The 13,552-nt window shown below is 38.8% G+C and overlaps 1 protein-coding gene across 3 annotated transcripts in view; it reads left to right on the top strand.

The window, feature by feature from the left end:
* The window catches only part of CHST9 (carbohydrate sulfotransferase 9), a 239,816-nt gene that overhangs the window by 105,314 nt on the left and 120,950 nt on the right, over positions 1-13,552 (top strand). For 2 of the 3 annotated variants that reach the window (XM_027068687.2, XM_027068685.2), the window contains exon 3: positions 2,968-3,006. The exons of the other annotated variant lie outside the window; for it this stretch is intronic. In XM_027068687.2, coding sequence (XP_026924488.1) covers positions 2,968-3,006 — 39 coding nt within the window. The remainder of the gene's footprint in view (positions 1-2,967; positions 3,007-13,552) is intronic. 3 annotated transcript variants of the gene reach the window in all.

The following is a 13,552-nucleotide window of genomic DNA, read 5'->3' as shown; positions in this document are numbered from 1 at the left end:
TAAGAAGAGAAATCTAAATTGATTCCTGTAACAGAACTAATAGCATAATAAAACCAAGAAATAACATTTATATAGCACTCTTCAGTTTACAGAGCCCTTGCATACGACACAGGGGCAGAGGACTATTTAAGGTCTCAGGGAAAAACCATTACAGCAAGGCCTTCCAGCCTCCCTTCTGAAACATTGAACCCCAATATCTTGTGTGAGTTTCCATTTCTTGCTGGCTCTGCATATGGAATTATTTACTCCTCACCACATTCCAGAGAAACAGGATCTGATCCTCATTCTACAGAAAGAAAGTCAGGGAGACTGACTTATTTGCCACCAGTTATATCACTGTTGGTGTAGGGAGTGATAAACTAACCTAGACTTCCATAATAAAATTACTGTATAACAGTTTACCCAAAACATAGCAGCTGACACCAACAATAAACATCTAGCGTGTCATACATTTTCTCTGTCATGACTAACTGGATGGTTCTGGGGCAGGGCCTCCCATGCAACGGCAGTCAAGGGGTCAGCAAGAGCTGCGGCCATCTAAAGGTTTGAATGAGGCTGGTGGACAGACTGCTCATGAGCCTGGGAAGTTGGTGCTGATAGCTGGCAGGAAGCCTCAGTTCCTTGTCACATGAGCCTCTCCATAGGGTTACTTGAATGTCCCCATAACCTATTATCTGGCTCCCCTCAGAGAGAGTGATCCGAGAGAGCAAGATGGAAACCACAATGGTTTTAAGGCCCAACCTTGGAAGTCACATTCCATCATTTCTGCAAAATCCTCTTGATTACACAAGTCAGTCTAAATCAGTGTGGGAGGGCACGACACAAGGACACAGTTACCAGGAGGACCAGAAAGACAGCGGTCTTTGGGAGTATCTTGAGACTGAGTATCACACCATATTATTTATCCCTAATACTCTCATTGTCAACTTTCAGAATTTATGACTCATTCTTCTGCAAATTAAAGACTTTCCAAAGAGATGTTTGTCTCAAAACATTTTATAATTCAGGACTCAAATAACATTTTTTAAATTTGTGAAAATGTTTGAGGCCTCTAGTATAGAACAATTGGTAATCAAATAGTAAACAGTTGCTTGCCTGATAAAAAAAAAAAAAAAACTTAAATGAGGAGGTACCTCCATCACACTTGGTAATGAATGAAGCCTTTAAGTGGACTACTCATGTCATTTATCTGTTTGAATCATTGAAATAAATCGTATCAAACAAGACCTCTGGAAATCACCTAAATGAATAGAATGTGCCATTAATCAAAATGCCAGTTAGATGAATTCTATGCTTTTGGCGGCTGCATGAGAAAAAGGTTATACATTCTCCACCTTATGTTTTAGGATTTTAAAAGACAGGAAAGGCTGGTAGAAAAACTTAGATAAAGTTTACATGCCATTTGCGTGTTTTGCCCACCCTCTCAGTAACTAGCTCCATCTGTGAAATCTTGAAAGGTGACAAGAAAGCGATGGCCAGAGGGTGCCCTCGCTTGCCCATCACAAAACCAAGGCTCTCACCTCCAAGTGTTGTTGCCACACAGCAGTGCCCTGAGCAGAGTTCCTTATCTAAACCTGTAACCATGACGAAGCATCCCCTAGCCCGGGTTTTCTTCTGCTCAGGCTGTTGCCCGAATCTCATTCATTTGTGGGCTGCCAGATTTCATGAACAAGAAGCCATATCCTCAGCCTCGTCTTCCTCACCACCCCCTACTCCTCAGGCTCTCAGAGTGTCTTGTGTTCCCCGCCCCCGCTCTGCTAAACCTGCTCTCTCACAATGAACCCAGAAGATTCCGATGCTGTGGGTGCCCTCCATACTTCCTAAATTTATCTGTGGCGCACGGTTCTGTGCTCTGTTGATCTCCGTGGATCTCTGCTGCTTCTTCTCATGGCCCTACATCTCAAAATAGAAGTAGCAGTTTTGTTCTCTTGGTCGCTATCCTCAGCCTCACCCTCTGCCGCCTGCCTTTCTGTTCCCATTCCCCACCTCAGGTCCAGCTGTCTCCTCAAAATGGACCTTTCCTGCATCCGTAACTTAGATTTTCATCTCTCTCCCAGGCCCCATGTCTCTGTAAGACTTCAAACTCAGTAAGTCTAAAACTGAACCAGTCATCCCCATGCCCCCATCCCATTTTACCATTCCCCCACATTGCATCACCATGCCCAAAGTCACCTAGATAGCCATTCATCTCGACCTTTACTTCTCCCTTGCACTTGACATTTTGTAACTCCCTGGGCCTTCTAAGTCCTGCCCTCCTACCTCCCTCTTCCTGCTGCCATGCTCAGTCCATCATCTCTTGCCTAAGCTCTAAGATAGCCATCTATGCAAAACCATAGTTCCTAAAGCAAGCTTTAAACATGGCACTTGCTCAAATAGCCTTGTCTTGTATAACCCATACTATCTCTTTTAATGATCACCAGTACTTTCCCTGTTTCACATTTCCCAGATCACATGTATCTTTTGAGGCCCAAATCAAATATCACTTTCTCCTTAACTTCGAGGGCACCCCTTTATTTCCTAAACTAATCACTTCATCCTCTCATATCTTTAAACAGTTTGTACCTTTTGGGGCACATCTCATCTCACATTGCATTGTCTGTCCTTTACTCCCCAAATAGGTTGTAAGAGGCCTTGATCTTATTTAACTCGGGTGTTTATCCCCACAGTTTGTGCTATGGGGATTTGATCCTTGTAAGTTTATTGTTGAGTAAATGACTCTAACAAGATTTTTAAAACCCAGCAGCATGTTTTATTTAATGCATCCTCATTTATTGTTGGTTTTCATAAATTGGATTGAGAGCATTTTTCATCCCCTTCAACTATGCCCATGCCCGTCATCTCTAGAAGCATCTTGGACACAGCTGAGGAGTGATTATGTTTGGAAATTGCCATAAACGGGGTTTCCTCTTAGTTACACCTTGTTCTCATGGACCCACTCTGTAACTGACCTGCCACTTCTCATTTCAGGGAGAGTGGAGAAGAAAAGAGAACAAAAAGCAACCTCAGGTAAGATTTGGACTAATTAGCTGCAATTATTTCCTGTTTTTACTTTCAGCTTTTTAAAAAAAAATCTATTTGCAATTGAATATTCTAAAACCCACACTAAAAAAGTAATGGTTTATGGTCCTACAATTGATTGACATTAAATTAATTAAAATAAATTAATACATTTATCTTTTTCACTTTCACATCAATCATGTCCTTCCCATTCTCTCACTGTATTCAAAAGAAAATGAGAGAGAATGTGATTTTTTTCATCATTCCCTTTAAAAGGTGAATCTTATAACCACCAACTTTAAAAATTGGAATTGTAACAGTTGACAACCATTTTATTTGCCCAAATATCTGTGAATCTTAATTATTTGTCTTAAAACCATTTATGGAGGCAATTTTTTCAGGATAGTGTTGACTACTTAACCAAAAAGAATTCTTAAATTTTGGAGGGATTTTAAGAATTATTCCATTCCTAAATTCTAGTGTATATCCAGAAGTGAGTGATGTTTTGACACAGTGCCATTGTGCATAGTAGGGGCCCCTATTTGCACACTGATAAATTTTTAAATTCCAGATTTGTATTACTTGGTTTTTGGCTTAAAGTCATGAAATATGATAAAATTTAATTTATGAAGTAAATCTTTGCAAAAGTGCAATCTTCCAGCGTCCGGTGCCCTAAAATTGCCGGTAATCCTAGGGAATTCTAATTTGGCCTATTTACCTGTGCCCACCACCCTTCCCAAGTGTCTACCAAACCATTATCGTATGATATATGAGTGCTGCCAACGTAAAGACACATATTTCCCAACCACCATTTTCTTTTAGATGCATTTTTTTTTGTCTGGTAACAAGAAAAAATGTATTTGTTTGTTTGTAATGTGTGTGTTCAAACAGTGTAGTCAATAGAAGATAAAAATCTGAATTAATCAAAAATGTATAAACAACCTCAGCCCCTGTCCCTTTTCTCCTTCTCAATCTTAGCATTCATCCTAGACAACTGAGCAATGGACTCCTTGTATGACTACCCTCTTAAATGTTATTGTTTGCATTCTCTTTGTGGATCTTTTAAAGCCTGATCATTAATACCAAAAACAAAAACAAAAAAATGTGAAGGCAAGAAAATGTCTTTTCTCCTCACAGATGTGATTACCTCCATAATTGCTCCTTGGGGGAAGATTATTTATACTGTTTCTAAAATGCTGTTGTTATGATTCTATAGATACTGGCTTAAAGTAACTTTATAGTTTGAGAGAAAGCTAAATTGGCCACAGTGGTAAACCAGATGTCTCTTTAAGTTCCCTTTGTATTCGTGGATTCTAATATTCTGTGTGACCAAAGGTGACACAAAGAGCTAGAGACAAAAGCAGGACAAGAACTCTGGTTCCTTGACTCCTTATTCTTTCCAGTGTCTCATCATCCTGACCTTTCCTTACAAATCAAAGCACCAGTCACTTCAATACCATGTTGAATTTCTAGCTTAATAAAATATTTTCAACAATTGGAAAATCTTTTTAAGGCAACAAGGTCTTCGCAGGGAACACTAGTCACCAGGGTTATGAGGAAACTCCTTTTATTAACAGAACTAATCTACCTCAACTGATGCACAGCTTGTCAGTGTGTCTGATTTTTAGGAGAAAGTGAAAGAAACTTATGAGAAAGTGAAGTCAAAGATACTAAATAGGGGTGCCTGGGTGGCTCAGTCAGTTAAGCGTCTGACTCTTGATACAGGCTCAGGTCATGATCACGCAGTGGTGAGATCCAGCCCTGTGTCAGGCTTGCATTGGGCATGGAGCCTGCTTAAGATTCCCTCTCTCCCTCTCCTTCTGCTTTTCTCTCTCTCTCTCTCTCTCTGTCTCTCTCTCTCTCTTTCTCTCTCTCTCTGTCTCTCTCTCTCTTTCTCTCTCTCCCTGTCTCTCTCTCTTTCAAAAAAAAAAAGTAGTTAATGGACAGAGTTCAAATTATTGGGGAAATTTTCTAGACTCCTCATCATTTCAAAGAACACAAATCCAGTCCTCACAAAATCTATATTTGCCAAGATGGTCTGAGTTTTCAAAATTGAGACCTAACCTTCGCCAATGTAGTCATAAATATCACCATCTTCAGTTTGTGATACTAGTTTGACTATATGTATCTTTAGATATCAAGAATGTCATGGGCATTCCTGCTGCTGACATCCTGCAAGGACTTCTTTGTGTCACTAGTTGTTCATTCTGCTCAGATTCTGCATCCTGCCTGCTGAATTAGACAATGATTCCACATCCTCTTGTTTGTAGCAGGTCCATCTCCTGGCTGTGGGAGATCAGCATTAGTTCCTGGACCCTTTCAGTCTACTCCATTGTGTTGTGCTAGTCGTGATGGAAACCAAAGAATATAGAAAAAGTGTTGTAGACAAAAATGTTACCCATTAAAACAAGGGACTTCCAGGACCCTTACTTTTTGATTGGTTAAGGTTGGTTAATTCTTTAAGGAATCATGGACTAAGATGAAAGTTACAGAGGTAAGTTTTTACTCAGGATAAAAAATAATTTCATAACAAGGAAACTTCACCAGGACTGGAAAGAATGAGACTATGTTAGTAAAACTGTACAGAGGTTGGGCCACCACCAGTAAGGAATGGTAATAAGTAAGAACTTCATGAAGGATTTGGTTAGATCATTGCTAAGGTGCTTTTCAATTTTGCATCTATGATTCTACTCACCATTATTACTTTATTGAAATGACTATGTGTATCTAGATCAACACACACACATACACACACACACACACACACACACACACACACACATAATGGTTCACATTTCATTATATAACCGAATGAATTATGTTCCAAAGCTTAAGCTTAATTAGTTTGAACTGAGTGGCTCAGGAAAACATATAGCCAGTGGGGCTAAGACTATAGAGTGATACTCTCCTGTAGTCAATTTAGCTTCTTTTGGGGAGAAAATTGTTTCACCCTTATTGCAACCCTGACCGTACATTCAAATATGATGTTCTTCTTGAATTGAGCTATTTGGGTTGATAAAGAATATTAAAAATATATGGTAATATAATGATAAGTAAGGAAAATATCAGGAGACAGGTTCCTGATATCATCAATTATCTATTTGCCCATGATTTTTTAATGACCCAATTTCTTTACCAGAAAAATAGAAAAAGATGATCAGCTGTATTCCACAGATTTTATACAAAAACTCAATTTAATTTGAAGAATTTTAACTTATGAAAGGAAAGACCCCTTTTTGGATCAAGGAATTCTTGATATTAAAAAACAACACAACAAAAAATACAAAGAAGAATCCTCACAGAGAAATGTGCTTCATAAGCATGGTTTAGAAGAAATATATTAATTAGAAGGCTTACTAAAGTAGACTATAGAGAAACCATCTGTTAAATATATATTGATCCAGATTTTTCCAAGTAAGAGAACACTTTCAACTCTAGTTAACTGTTAAGTAAAGAATAGTCCTGGTGGGCCAGAGAATGGATTTGTAGGTAGAGATGATAATGAGTATTTTTAAATGAAGTTGCATACTTTTTATTTATGACATTAGATCATCCCTAAAGTTGGAGAGGTTTGTTCATTTTCATTATTTGCGAAAAGTTACCAGTAAGGAAGAACAAGCTTATTTTCTTCTCAACTCAAAAGGTGAAATTTATTAACGAAAATTCGGCAAATGGTGGAACATCTGCTTTGCAAGCTCAGTTCCTTGTTGCTTACTTTGTGACTGTGCTTTTCACTTCTTTGAAATGTCCTAAAACATCAATAGCACCTCAGTTTTTAAGACTTTCAACACACATTTAACATGCACTCATTCAAGATTTTAAAAAATAGTTAAATAAATATGACAGGGATGTCCCCTTTCACCACTATTGTTCAACATAGTGTTGGATGTCCTAGCCTTGGAAATCAGAAAACAAAAAGAAATGAAAGGCATCCAAATCAGCAAGGAAGAAGTCAAATTTTCACTCTTTATAGACAACATGATATTCTATGTGGAAAACCCAAAAGATTCCACCAAAAAACTGCTGTAACAGATACATGAATTCAGCAAATTCTCAGGATATAAGATCAACATACAGAAATCAGTTACATTTTTATATAACAATAATGAAGCAGCAGAAAGAGAAATCAAGGAATTGATCCATTTACAATTGCACAGAAACCATAAAATATCTAGGAATAAACTTAACTAAAGAGGCAAAAGATCTATACTCTGAAACCGATAGAAAACTTATGAAAGAAATTGAAGAAGACACAAAGAAATGGAAAAACATTCCATGCTCATGGATTGGAAGAACAAATATTGTTAAAATGTTGATACAGCCCAAAGCCATCTATACATTCAGTGTAATCCCTATCAAAATAACACCAGCATTCTTCACAGAGCTAAAGCAAACAATTCTAAAATTTGTATGGAACTGCAAAAGACCCTGAATAGCCAAAGCAATCCTGAAAAAGAAAACCAAAGCTGGAGACATCACAATTCTGGACTTCAAGCTATATTACAAAGTTGTAATCATCAAGACAGCACGGTACTTGTACAAAAACAGACACATAGATCAATGGAACAGAATAGAGAACCCAGAAATGGACCCACAAACATATGGCCAACTAATCTCCGACCAAGCAAGAAGGAGTATCCATTGGACAAGAGACAGTCTCTTCAGCAGCAAGTGGTGCTGGGAAAACTGGACAGCGATAGGCAGAAAGATGAACCACTTTCTTACACCATACACAAAAATAAACTCAAAATGGATGAAAGACCAAAATATAAGACAGGAAACCATCAAAATCCTAGAGGAAAAAACAAGGAACAACCTCTTTGTCCTCAGCTGCAGCAACTTCTTACTTGATATGTCTTCAGAGGCAAGGGAAACAAAAGCAAAAATGGACTATTGGTACTTCATCAAGACAAAAACCTTCTGCACAGCAAAAGGAACAATCAACAAAACTAAAAAGCAACTGACAGATGGGGGAAGATATTTGCAAATGACATATCAGATAAATGTTTAGTATCCAACATGTATAAAGAACTTATCAAACTCAACACCCAAAAAACAAATAATCCAGTGAAGAAATGGGCAAAAGATATGAAGAGACAGTTTTCCAAAGAAGACATCCAGATGGCTAAAAGACACATGAAAAGATGCTCAATATCACTCATCATCAGGGAAATACAAATCAAAATTACAATGAGATACCACCTCACACTGGTCAAAATGGCTAAAATTAACAACTCAGGAAACAACAGATATTGATGAGGATGTGGAGAAAGGGGAACACATTTGCCTTGCTGGTGGGAATGCAAACTGGCGCAGCCATTTAATTTCTTTCCTCAAAAAATTAAAAATAGAGGGGTGCCTGGGTGACTCAATCAGTTAAGCATCCGACTTTGACTCAGGTCATGATCTCATGGTTTGTGGATTCATGCCCCACATTGGGCTTTGTGCAGACAGCTCAGAACCTGGAGCCTACTTTGGATTCTGTGTCTCCCTCTCTGCCCGCCCCCACTCACATTCTCTTTCCCTCTCTCTCTCTCTCTCTCTCAAATAAATAAACATTTAAAAACTAAAAATAGAGCTACCCTATGACTCAGCAATTGCACTACCAGGTATTTGTCCAAAAGATACAAAAATGTTGATTCAAAGGGTCACATGCACCCCAATATTTATAGCAGAATTATCAACAATAGCCATATTATGGAAAGAGCCCAAATGTCCATCAACTGACAGATAAAGAAGATGTGGTATATATATACAATGGAATATTACTTGGCAATCAAAAAGAATGAAATCTTGCCATTTGCAACACCATGGATGGAACTAGAATGTATTAGGCTAAGTGAAATAAATCACTCAGAGAAAGGTAAATATCATATGATTTCACTCATCTGTGGAATTTAAGAAACAAAACAGATGAACATAGGAGAAGGGAAAAAAAATAAGATGAAAACAGAGAGGGAGGCAAACCAAAAGAGACTCTTAAATACAGAGAACAAACAGGGTTGCTGGAGGGGAGGTAGGTGGGGGGATGGGCTAAATGGGTGATGGGCATTAAGGAGGGCACTTGTTGGGATAAGCACTGGGTGTTAGATGAAAGTGATGAATCACTAAATTCTACTCCTGAAATCATTATTACACTATATGTTAACTAACTTAGATTTAAATAAAATTTTAAAAAGTAGTTAAATAGGTAACTTAATAAATTTTTCCATCTGTATGATAATAACATGTTCACTTTATTATATGTTACTCTCTTATTAAATGCAGATTTTCAAGTGGATTCACATTTAGCATTTTTTTCTCTATACTATTACTATTTTTGCAGTGGTTTTGCCTTAGTTCCTATACCCTGTCAAAAAACCCTCAAAAATAAGCATGAGAAGACCTAATTTGTTACTGTTTTAATTATTGGTGACCAATATTAAACATTTGAAGTTAATAGGCAAATCCTGTTAGGACAAATACATTTAAATAAGTTATTATTATTTAAAAGCCCATAATTTAAGAATAATGAGAATCATTATTTCAGTTAGGATCAAGCCTGAAAATGTGTATCTTCCTAACTTGTTCATAGTTACAAAATCCCTTCACACTCAATAATCCTGTATTGCATATTTGAAAGTTGCTGACCAAGTAGATCATAAAAGTTCTCATCATAGGAAGAAATAAAAAGATATTGTAACTATGTGTAGTGACAGATATTGAGTAGATTTATTATGGTGATTATTTTACAATGTATATAAATATCAAATCATTATATTGTATACCTGAAACTAATACAATGTTGCACTTCACTTACATCTCAATTAAAAAAAAAAAAAGTTCTTGCCTTGACAAGACATCTCATTTGGTGCCACAAAGCCTCATTTCTTAGTTGATACATTGAGTTTGCTAAACGTTTTTGTGGTCCACATTTTGTGCTTGATATTGTAGATATGATGTTGAATAAGATACAGTGTTTATGTCCTCGATTCATTCACTTTAAGCTGGGGAAGCAAAGTAAGGACAGATGATTATACTACAGTGAAGAGTGCCTGTTAGAGAATTACTGGGTGTCACGAGGGTGTCAAAGAAGGCTTCCGGGAGGAGGAGTGACTGGAGCTTACCAGGTAGAAAAGGGGAAAGGGGTGTCTGTCCAGAGAGACAAAGACAAGAAAAGGCATGGTCTCTTGAGAGTCCAGTCAATGGTTTAATAAGACTGGAGCAGTCATAAGCAGACAAGAGGCAGGACATGTGGCCAAAGAGGTTGGCATGAGCCAAAATCAACAGGGGCCATTATGCAATTCCATGCAGTTGGGACTTATGCAGTAGGTGTTGCACGCCAATGACGTGCAAGGAATTACATGATCTGTTTGCATTTTATAGAAATCCTTCCAGAGGAAGTATGGATTGGAAGGGGAATTCGCTAGGGGCAGGGAAATCAGGTGGTGTGCCATTTTAATTATTTAAGAATGAAAAGATGAATGTTTGAGGGGTCTTTACTAAGACAGCGGCATTAGAGAGGGAGCTAGGGAAACAGAATGAAGATACATTTTACAAAATAGAACTGGCCTGTTCAATTGGATATAGGAGGTAAAGGAGGAGGACTTCTAGGTTTCCAGCCTAAGAAATGAGATGAATAATAGTATATCCTGCTTCAGAAGGAAGGACTGGTTAAGCATGACAAATCATCAAATAAAATAAGCACTGAAAAATGTCCATTGAAGTTGGAGGAACAGTCTGCTGCTCATCACAGAGAAGTGATTTTTCAGGAGCTCTGTAAATGAGATCTGGATAGCAATGGGTTGAATGAGGGAGTTATAAACAACTGAAAACAAACGCGGACTTGTTCTCTTGGAGAGTTTGTCTGTGAAGGGGAAGAATGGGGACACAGAGACGGACAGAGACATAATCACGAAATGAGCAAGTCAGGGAATCGATGTTTACTGAGGACCTGCTATTTCAGGCTCTGGGCTCAGTGCCTTCTATTTTACCCTCAAAATGAACTCCTAAGGCTTGTTTGTGGTTAGCACATTAAAAATTAGGAAACTGAGATGTAGGGAAGTCAAATAACTTGCCTTAAGCCCCCCATTTTAACTGGTGGAGCCAGAAATGGAATCTAGGCAGCAGCTTGCTGGAGTCAGCTGGTGCTATCTGGGAGGTAATTTAGAAAGAATGGTTGTCCACTTTTCTTCCCACTTCAGCATTCAGTGAGGTCATGCACATAGTGTGAGTGGGTCATGGTGGGAATATTTACACCACAGAAAGTGGCAAACGTTACCAACCAGAGTTGGTTGATTTGCTTGCTTGGTTGTTCCCGGAGAGCCAGTTGTTACACACTGACGGTGCACTGCTGGACCCCGCTGCCCTGCATGTGTGATCTGGCCAAGGTCACTTGGGTAGCAAACAGGTAACAAGGGCTGAGACTTGAATCTAGACCTGTCACCCACATCGAGCCCAATACAGGCCCTGGCGCTTTGCTGAAAAGATAAGGGAACTATTCTTTCCCCCATATTCTATCCCCACGTGGCCCAGGTTGGTATAAATGAAGTCTCATATTTATCCATTCTCCAGTTCCAAGGTACCAATTTCCTGCTTCGGCCTCCCAGGCAATCCATCTCTGGTGTGTTTGCTTTTAAAAATAGCTTTCCTGAAGAACTGGCTCTCTGAACTATGTTAATGAATTCTATTTTTAAAAAAATAACCGATTTTCTCTGGGTTTATGGTTTCACAACAATATTTATTATTGAGCAGAATAAAGTGTCTTAGATACGTTTGTCCACCCACGAAGTGGAAGACTTACATACAGGCTGTTCGTTATAAGAAGTGCTGAAGAGGTTATTTTTAAACCAACTTCATTTTCCAGCCAGTCGAATTTATGATACAGAAGGAACAGCACAGCTGTGCCACATGGTTTCGAAAGTACCTTAAATTCCACTGGATAACACTGCATTTCAAAGAGTGTCTTTATGCAAACTGAACAAGTCTGAAATGGTAAGTAGCTAATGGAGGAGGAATCACCATGTCTAACCACATAGGCAAAGTGCAAATGGGAAAAGTGTTACCCGAGATTCTCTCCACATGTTTAATTTGCATGGCTATTATAGCACCCAGGGCAGGGCTTATTTGCACACAGTCAACACTTGAAACACTTGAAACATGGTTTCCTTAAGTGGGGGGACGAAATACTCTCTTTAGGGGCATCACAGTGCCTCCTTTCATGACTGAAAAGGAGTAACTTACCTGGGTTGATTCTTGCACCACATATACGTGTTCCTTTCACTCAGGTGAGGAAATGAAGGATTTGCTAATTTTGTTAGCCAAAAATTACTTCAGGCTTTCATCTGAAATATTCTTGGGGCACCTGGGTGGCTCAGTCAGTTAAGTGTGATTCTTGGTTTCGTGAGATTGAGCCCCACTTTGGGCTCTGCGCTGACAGCACTAAGCCTGTTTGGGACTCTCTCTCTCTTTCTCTCTCTGTCTCTGCCCCTCCCCTGTTCATGCTGTTTCTCTCTCTCAAAAGAAATAAATTAGTGAAAAATGTGTATTCTGTAAAAAAAAAAAAAAAAAAGCCACAAGAAATTCCCAGTTAAAATGGAAAGTAACTCAAATACAAATAGACTTTCAGGAAGTATCTGATAGATCTCATGAAGGCAGTACAGGCCAAAACAGGTCCCCAGAAAGTTCAGTTCATGTTAGTTTCAACGTCCTGTGGAAGTTGCATCAAAGGGCATTCTCTGTGTGTGTATCAGTCGATGTCATAGTAACTACACTTTAATCTGACACGATTTGGGAATGGGGCATTGTGGGTAACTGCATATTTTGATTAGTTAAAAATGGCACTTACGCTAACAAAGGATTAAAAATGCCCACAGAAATAGAATATAGGTGATCCTTAGGCTTTCTTGTGAAAGGAGTCTTAAGTCATGCCTGACTTTCCCACAGAGAAAACAATGAACTTGTATTTCTAACCAAGAACAGATGCCCAACTTTTTTTTTTCATAGAAATGACCACAAACATTTTAATCAACTGTAAATGATCTATTTGTACACTGCGTAACTAGAAACCTTCTAAAGTGAATGTGAGTCATTTGAGCCGAGCAATACGGGAATCAACGATATAAACTGTCCCATTATTTCACTGAAAATTCCCAGATAAGAGGATTGGCAAGGCAGGAGAGCAGCCATGAGACTGTAAGGAAACAAGAAGCCCCTGAAGACTGCTCACCCCAGAAATGAGGCTATGATGTGAGTGGCAGTTGAAGGAACTCTGAAAGGGGCGGAGCCTTAGTTGAAAAAGTAGAAGGTGGGGGGTGGGAATATCAGCATCTAGGGACTCTCAGAAGCTGCTGAGTTACCTGACCAATGAATTCATCTGGAGGGGCTAATGAATGCCCATGAATTAATACAGTACTGATTCCAGATAGCATATTTTTAAGTTTCTTTATTTTGAGAGAGAGAGAGAGAGAGCACTCACATGGGTGGGGGAACGGCAGAGAGAGGGAGAGAAAGAATCCCAAGCAAGCTCCGCACTGTCAGCACAGAGCCCCACGTGGGGCTCGATCTCACAAACTGT

The sequence above is a fragment of the Acinonyx jubatus genome, chromosome D3 (assembly GCF_027475565.1).
Source record: "Acinonyx jubatus isolate Ajub_Pintada_27869175 chromosome D3, VMU_Ajub_asm_v1.0, whole genome shotgun sequence".
Lineage (NCBI taxonomy): Eukaryota > Metazoa > Chordata > Mammalia > Carnivora > Felidae > Acinonyx > Acinonyx jubatus.
Note: the sequence above shows the minus strand (reverse complement) of the source record. Positions and strands in the feature narration are given on the sequence as shown.